Source organism: Mizuhopecten yessoensis, unplaced genomic scaffold (genome assembly GCF_002113885.1).
Source record: "Mizuhopecten yessoensis strain PY_sf001 unplaced genomic scaffold, ASM211388v2 scaffold3667, whole genome shotgun sequence".
NCBI lineage: Eukaryota > Metazoa > Mollusca > Bivalvia > Pectinida > Pectinidae > Mizuhopecten > Mizuhopecten yessoensis.
The window spans coordinates 227,579-235,983 of NW_018405159.1; the positions used below are offsets into that span (position 1 = coordinate 227,579).

Consider the following 8,405-nt stretch of genomic DNA (forward strand, 5'->3'; position numbering starts at 1 on the left):
CCTTTTTTGTGATTGTTGAATCAAAAATAATATCGCGTGAAAAGTAGCATCAGAATTATTTCCGGTTCCGAAATTTCTCCAAGCGGCTTTTTCATTCATAAAGTGAAAACTAGCAAAAACTAGTTTCTAAGGCTTAATTTTAGTTCCAATTTCACCATGCCAAGTAAGAAGAAGAAGTACAATGCACGATTTCCTCCGGTAAGATTGTTTATCAAATTATTTTAAGAAAAAAACATGTTTTTGACTGATTATAGGATACAGCTTGCCGTCTGACAAGTCTGTCCTTGATTTTCATGTCAACAAAAACCATAAGCAAACGTAAAACTTGTATCGTATCGGCTTGTACCACAAATGTAGATTATTTTACTGTTCCTGCGTTCTTTGATGATTAAAAGATATCAAAATGGAAGTATTAATTACGTATGCAAATTTTACATAAACTATCAAGTGAACCCATTCCAAATTACTCATGATCAATTACGTAATTTCTTATGTGGACCAGCCTTATTCTACAATGTTGCAGGCGAGAGTTAAGAAGATCATGCAGACAGATGAGGATGTTGGAAAAGTTGCAGCTGCTGTCCCTGTCATCATTTGTATCCTTCCTTCTGTTATATTTGTGTGAAAGGGAAGGTGAGAGTGGATGATTCATTAGTTGTCATTCTATTAAATATGTGTGATGATTGCATAGCTTTTTGGTAATTAAAATCGGTCAGAAACTTCCACCTCAGTCCTCGAGATTTGCCCCTTTGTTATAATACAAACCTGTTTTCACTACAGGTTTGTGTACTAGATGTTGTGGTAACACTGCTGACAATCGATTCAATAAATCAACAAGGTGTTTCAAAATTCAGATAAATATTTATGAACAAGATAGTATGTATATTTCTAACAAATTGAACAAAGAAAGATAATAACCTTAATGTCAAACTATGACAGCTACACGAAGTTGCCTACCTCTGCGGCAGAAATGCTGCACAAATGAAGGGCCTAGATAACCGACTTAATGGCATGCTAAGTGACAGGTGGAAATAGGTGCCCGGATATTGCATCACGTAACATGTAAAGCTTCTAAGTAACGCTGTATTTAACTGTAGTTTCCAAGATAAGAGCAGCGAAGAGAGTCCCATAACGATAGTTCATATAAACTATACAAACATAATTTATGATCAAGAATATTGATTCTTGGAAAGTGAAACTGAATGCCATATGCAAATGTGGTCTTATGTCACTCAATCTAGCAATATCAGTCAATTTTTTTTTTTTTTTTTTTTAGAAACTGTTTAAAGATATGTAAGATGAATTATTAATAAAAAATAAATGGATTTTCTTCACAGCTGTGCTCAATGGAGTGACTCACTTTGGACACACATACATTATAAAGTTTCAAACACAAATTTAATAATTCAATTTTTAAAAAAAATCAGCTCCATTCTCTATGAAAAACTGCTCTTATCCCAAAATATTTGCAAAATTTCTTTTTATTGTAATTTCATTTTGTGTGAGATGAAAATTCTAAATCTAAATATAATTTTTCGTAAATATAGATGTTTCAGTCTTTTAGATAATAATTAATATATAGAATTAATAAATTTCATCAATTTTCAGTACTATGTTTTACATGTATGCACTATTACACACACTCACTATTTTTTCTATATTCCGAACCAACATGCTTCATTCTGGAAATATTTAACAAAAAAACTGTTTCAGTCCAATTTACTCGTATGTAACTTGAAGATATTAGGTGCTGGGTAACTTAAAGTAAACAACTTATACAACATTTTTCTTGTTCAGACATGTTTTCCTTAACAATACTTCAGCCAGAGCATTGGAGCTTTTCATAGAATCGTTGATTAGGAAAACCAGTGAAACTACTCAGTCCAAGAATGCCAAAACACTGACTGCAACACATATGTAAGTCCAGGAATGCTGACTGATTTTCTGACAGTGTTTCACTTTTTAATACTTAAATTCTGATGCTTTTTATTCAAAATCCAATTAGAGCTTCTTTATTGGAAGTACAAATGTATGTTTTGTTTAATTATGATTATTACGTGATTTAACTTTTTCACCCCTAAAGTAACATTTGAACCTTACCAAATCAATGACTGGGCAAGTCCAGTTTAGATATATATGTAGGGGTAAATTAGTTACGAAATAAACAAAAACTAAATGCACTTGCTAATGTCGTTGCCTGCAATTTAAAGGAAAAAATGTTGCAATAAACATACAAAATGTACGAATGTTCACTTTTTCACGTTTTGTCCTGATTATTTTTTTTCTTCTTTAAGAAAACAAACAATTCATTCAGAAAGAAAATTTGACTTTTTACGAGACCTCGTTGTCACGGTTCCTGACCATCAAGCTGAGGATGAAACAGAACCTTCCACCAACCATAAGAGAAGTTACGCTCCGAGGTATTAATCATAATCATATTTCCAAGTATTTTTGCACATATTTGTTCGGAGATGCCAGCTCAACTTTAAATATGATCATTAAAATCATTTAGGAAGAATTATTACAGGATTTTTTTTTTTTATAAAAATGTGTTCCTTTGAAAGATTGATTTGTCATTGTTACTATTGTTGATTGAATTATTGTTTTAAAGGACAAGAGTTACAAGTTGTTGTTACAAGACGGACAGTTATGAGGGTAATTATTATGCAGGAACTAGGTACATTATGACAAATTTTTATATTATATAATTGTAGACAAAGAAAAGAAAAAGATAAAAATTCAAAACGAAGAAAGAAGAAGACCTCATCGGAAAGTTCTGAAGCTGTAAGTATAAAAATGTTCACGCGTTTAGAGGATATCCCATCGATTTGTCATACAGAATCACTAAAGAATGTATTCTTAAAAGCAGGCCACCAGTGTCTGTTTGATATCTCAAGTAATTTTCAACGTCATGGGAAGGTTAATTGCTGTGAAAGCTTGGATGAGATCAATAACCGCCATTGTCGATCTGTAATTTATGGAGTTATGCCCCCTTAACCAGTGAAGTGATTGTAATCACAATTATCTGTACTTAATTAACTAGTTGGACTTATTCCCCTTGGCTTCATTAATGCAATACTACATGTACTAAATGCATGCATTCGATGATGTTTTATTGCACTCATAGATCTACCAGGTATGTTGAAATATCCCCCCCCCCCCCCTTACATCAATTACTCACAAATGCATATATTTCAAGGATAGAAACAACTGTTCATTCAGTGTGTGACAATGTATCATGTGCCACTTTGGGGTTACCTTGTTAGATATAATCATTGCCTGAGGCTCAGAACGAAAAACAGCTGGCAAATTTTACAAGTAGTAAATGTGGTAATAAAAATGTAGAACAGCTGTAATGCATTTGTAATAACTTTTCTAAGGTCTAAGGTTAGGTTATTTTGTTTGATATACATGTCCTTGTGTCGTCAGGAAGAGGAAGAGGATGATGAGAGTACGGAGACTGATGAGGAATGTAACAATGACCCCACACATCTGTACGAGGCATCAACATCCAAGGTGACGCCCCATCCCGCCGGTCTGCCGACATCGCCTTCTCAGCCAATGGCATTGCCGAACCAGCTGGCGACTCCCTATCCCTATTTACCAGGCTATGGTTCAAATCACCAGAATATTGACTCAGACATGTAAGTTTGTAAATTAAGTACACATGTCAGCATCTTTCATCTATGTTAAATCTTTGAACAATTCTTTTGAAATATGAAATATGGGACAGATTCTCAATTTTCTCAGCCAATGACATTGCCGGACTAGCTGGCGACTATCTATCACTATTTACCAGGCTATGGTTCAAATCACCAGAATATTGACTCGGACATTTAAGTTTGTAAATTAAGTACACATGTCAGCATCTTTCATCTATGTTAAATCTTTGAACAATTCTTTTGAAATCTGAAGTATGGGACAGATCTTTCTCAATTTATAAATGCAGGTTTCATTGCATTTGTAGACTGATCAGAAGAAAAAGGTGGTTGCCAGGCAGCCATCTTGGATTTTGGCAGTTGAAGTTTGTTATCACTGGGATTTTGGCAGTTGAAGTTTGTTATCACTGTTACAAAAGAAATACTAAACAGTTTTTTCTCAATTTTCATACTTTGGTTGATCTTGGTCTTTTTGCATGTTCCATTTTAAAAGTGATTTGAAGGAATTTGGCATTGAAAGTATCTTATCAATATTTCTTGGGAAGAACTAGATAGAGCTTTTTCAAATTTCGAAGATTTTGTCACGGTGGTCTGTATAGACTTTGTGAGGGAAGTCTTAATTGTCTATAGATAATGTGAGGGAAGTCTTAATTGTCTGTATAGACTTTGTGAGGCAAGTCTTAATTGTCTGTATAGATAATGTGAGGCAAGTCTTAATTGTCTGTATAGACTTTGTGAGGGAAGTCTTAATTGTCTGTATAGATAATGTGAGGGAAGTCATGACTTTTACAGATCACAATTAAGATGGCTGCCAGGCGTTTTTCTTGGAATTTGAAAGTTTGCCTTGGTTCTCAATCGGTTATACATGTTTCAGTTTTAGATTGATTGTATTAAAAGATGGTCACCAAGCAGACATCTTGAATTTGATTGTTGACCCAGTATCCCTTTTTCACATCAAGTGATTTACATATTTTTCTAAAATTTCAAAAGCATGTTTCCTAGTTTTGCATATTTCAGTTTGAGCTTCAAGCTGCTCATTCAGAAGGAAAATATGATAGCCACAAATCTCCCCTCTAGTTTTGACACCTAAATTACTATTAGTAAAAAGGTCAAACAACAACCTCCCTTTGAAAGGATAATGACAAACACTGCAGTATGGTACTGGAAGACGCACTGTTGACATGGTTTTCAATCCAAAAGATAAGAGTGTTATGATGGTGGTCACCAACGTCCCGATTGTCATTATTTATGGACTAGACATCCTCTGGCATCTCTCTGTTCCCATCTGGAAATTATCATAGATCGATGTGAAAGGTCAGATATCTTAGTTTTATGTTTGAGATTAAAATTCTAGTTGTCATTGAATTTTTTATAATTTTGTATTCCAGAGCAAAAAAAATATATATCATTTTGTATTCCAGGACATACACTCAACCTATCAACTTATTTACACTGTACATGTATATCATCTTGTTTTGTTCTACACTGTACATGTATATCATCTTGTTTTGTTCTACACTGTACATGTATATCATCTTGTTTTGTTCTACGCTGTACATTTATATCATCTTGTTTTGTTCTACACTGTACATGTATATCATCTTGTTTTGTTCTACACTGTACATGTATATCATCTTGTTTTCCAGAGCACAACCCATTAATCTATGCACAAAAGAAGAGCCAAACAATTTGAATACAAGTGATCAAGGTCAAAGTGTGAGTAGAGAACAAGGACAAAGTTTCCCTCATATGCCCCCTAATTTGTCCCCTGTGGGGACGTCTGTGAGGGATCCCCCCTCTCTACCCCCCTCAGGACTTCACCCTTTTAAAGCTGTGCCGGGCACCTCTGCCATGTTGGGTGCAACAGGGAATTTAGCCTCCCTGGCTTCTTTCATGCCTGCAGTCCCCGTTACACAGGAAGATGATGATTACGATACATGAGGAAGTTTGTGAATAGTGATAGAAACGGTTCAGTGAAAACATTCTCGACGCCAGGAAAAGACTGGTTGATGTTTTCGTAAGTGATGCTTTATCAGGAAGAAGAATTTCTACGTTCTATGACTCAAGGAGACTGATTTTTAATGTTTCTGAAGAAAGAAAGATCTTTGTGTGCTTATAAGTGTTTAATGTGTCGACAGAAAGAATTTTTATGCTTGTTAAATTGATTGTGTACCAAGATATAAGTGCTGTATACCTGTGTATGGGAAATCATGTAGAACTGGAAACCACAGTCCATCCAGCAGTCAATGTAAAACATTGGTTATCAGATGTTAAAATCAAAAGTATCACTAACTATACACTGACTTCAATGTACATTTTTTTTAATTAGCAAACACTTGTGTTCTTGAAAACTTGATACAGAGGGCGAAGTGGAAATATGGTGAACTTTTTTCGTAATAGAGAATGCAATAACAGTTTGATAATACCATTGCTATGACTTTGTAGGATAAAACACTGTTATTTACTGATATTATACGATATATATCTGTGTTAAGTTTTGAGGGAAACTCATTGCAAATTCAGAAAGTTTGAATAAGGTTAATCACACAGGATTATATATAACAGTTGATACTTCTTTGGTGAATTCATACACTCCTCCAGAATAGATTGCTGAAGGAACAATCGATAAAAGGTATTGACGAAAATTGATTGATTTACATGAAAATGTATGCATATATTGTGGTTTTTACAGGAACAAACATCTTATTTACTCCTCTACTTACACACGGGCATATCTCATGTGTCGACCCATTAGGTTTTCACGGTAGCCATAAGAAGAGCTTTCTACATCTTGCTGGATTTTAATAGAGAGTATTATTGTATACATATACATAGGTCTTTTATAGATATCCGATAGGTATTGTATGCAATATAATGGTGATTTTGAGACACAACTGATAAAGAATAGATATATGTATGTTGTGACTGTTGTTATCTGTTAAGTTTGATGGAGATCAACATTTAAACAAGTGTGTAGCCTGTATTGTGTTATAGATAATTGAAGTCACTTATGAGCAAATATTGTACACTTCAAATATTAAAATTTTAATTAGAAACTTGTATTAAGAGAGAATTCCCTTTAAAAACCATTTAATACAATTATATTATTGTTGTGTGGATATATAGAGTGTAGTTCAATATAAAACCATTTGATATGCCACCTTGCTTATCATCAACACATCTCAAGGATTCCTTGTTCTCCTTTAATTTCGTAATAATTCATCAATAAACCTCCTCATTGGATCGTAAAACCTACTTTTCACTGGAAAAATGTCGGCAGCTTTAGTGTAACAAGGTTTTACTGCACGTTTCAAATTCTGTTTTAGCTTACTATTCATAATACAGTATAACCTCATTATACTGCCGCTGTTTGTCCAGAGAAATTTTGGCATTATAAAGGGGAAAGAGAATTGTAATAAAAGGGACAATGGAAAACGATCAAACAAAACAAGGGGCATTATATCAAGGTTTAACTGTAGATATTAACACTTGGGGCAAACTTGATTCTGATGTGCTGCTCGTGCCGGGTTTGCGCTACATTCAAGCGAGGAGGCATACACACAATATGGCCAACTCAAGTGACATTGTGTATCCTTTTGCCTGTCTCTCCAGTCGGGCGAAACTTCTTAGCCAACAGCACATGCTCAACTTGTGTGACTTAAGGGACATAATCAAGTGGTAGTGCCGCCTTCCCGGTGGCAACTGGCAATACTGTAACATCAGAATCAAGTTTGTCCTGTATAACATCGTTTTCCCGTTTTGGAACTCTTTTTGATACGAGGTGCATTATAACAAAGGTAACATATCTGCTTAAGTGTATCCACAGCCGTATAATCAAATAGAATGAAAGTGCTTCTGGATGTAATCATCCTGAACTATCAAAGTGTACCGTCGCCCCAGACTCCTTTGTAATATACAGAAACCTTGAGATCCTCATGGTCATGTTTCAGAATGTTAGAGTATAGTGAATACTCAGGTTTATGATTACCTGGTTGTTATGGTCACAGTAATTACCGTTGGGTATTTGATGCGAGTTAGGGCTATACTGATCACAGATCTGTTTCTGTGTTGGTAGATTGTTACCAAAGTGTACTGTGTTTGTATCTGATCTCCATCTCAATAAAACACTGTATATTTTTTGAGACAGTTTTGTTTAGTCGTTTTTAGCTCCCATGGCCCATGTGAGCTTATGCCGTACTGCGGCATCCCTGCGTCCATCAACTTTTTCTTTTGAACGACTTCTTCTGAAGAACTGGAGGACCTAGTGTCATCATATTAGGACAGTAGGTACCTGGGATTGCTATAAATTTCTCATTAAAATGACCTTGACCTACTTTCAAGGTCACAGGGGTCAAATATGTTAAAAACTTCAAACAACAATATCCTCAGAACCATTGGACTAGAGTCATGATACTTGGGTATGTTATGTAGACAAGCAGTGCAAATCCTTTTCTTATTTACAGTATTGAGGTCAAAGGTCAACTTTAAGTGCTAGTCTGGGGTCAAAGGTCAACATGGGTTAATAGCTTTAATAATCTTCTCAAGTTCCATAAGGCCCAGGGTCATAATATTTGGCCAGTAGGTACCTGGGATGGTGTGCAATAAAGTTAAGAGATGTTAAATGTCTTGTGTTCTAGTTGCCTAATTTTGTCTTGTTACTTATATGTCAGTTTCATGTAACAAAAGAAACAGGTGAGCAATACAGGCCCTCTGGGTCTCTTGTTTGTGAACCTGTTTTGACATGAT

At 35.0% G+C, this 8,405-nt stretch overlaps 1 protein-coding gene across 1 annotated transcript; it reads left to right on the forward strand.

The window, feature by feature from the left end:
* The first annotated feature begins 60 nt into the window (after positions 1-60).
* On the forward strand, positions 61-7,801 carry LOC110447926 (dr1-associated corepressor-like). The gene is made up of 7 exons (XM_021493916.1): positions 61-198; positions 524-596; positions 1,824-1,917; positions 2,295-2,420; positions 2,715-2,784; positions 3,430-3,644; positions 5,306-7,801. The coding sequence occupies exons 1-7, from the start codon at positions 157-159 to the stop codon at positions 5,598-5,600; spliced, it is 915 nt and encodes a 304-aa protein (XP_021349591.1). The 5' UTR covers positions 61-156; the 3' UTR covers positions 5,601-7,801.
* The last annotated feature ends 604 nt before the right edge of the window (positions 7,802-8,405 follow it).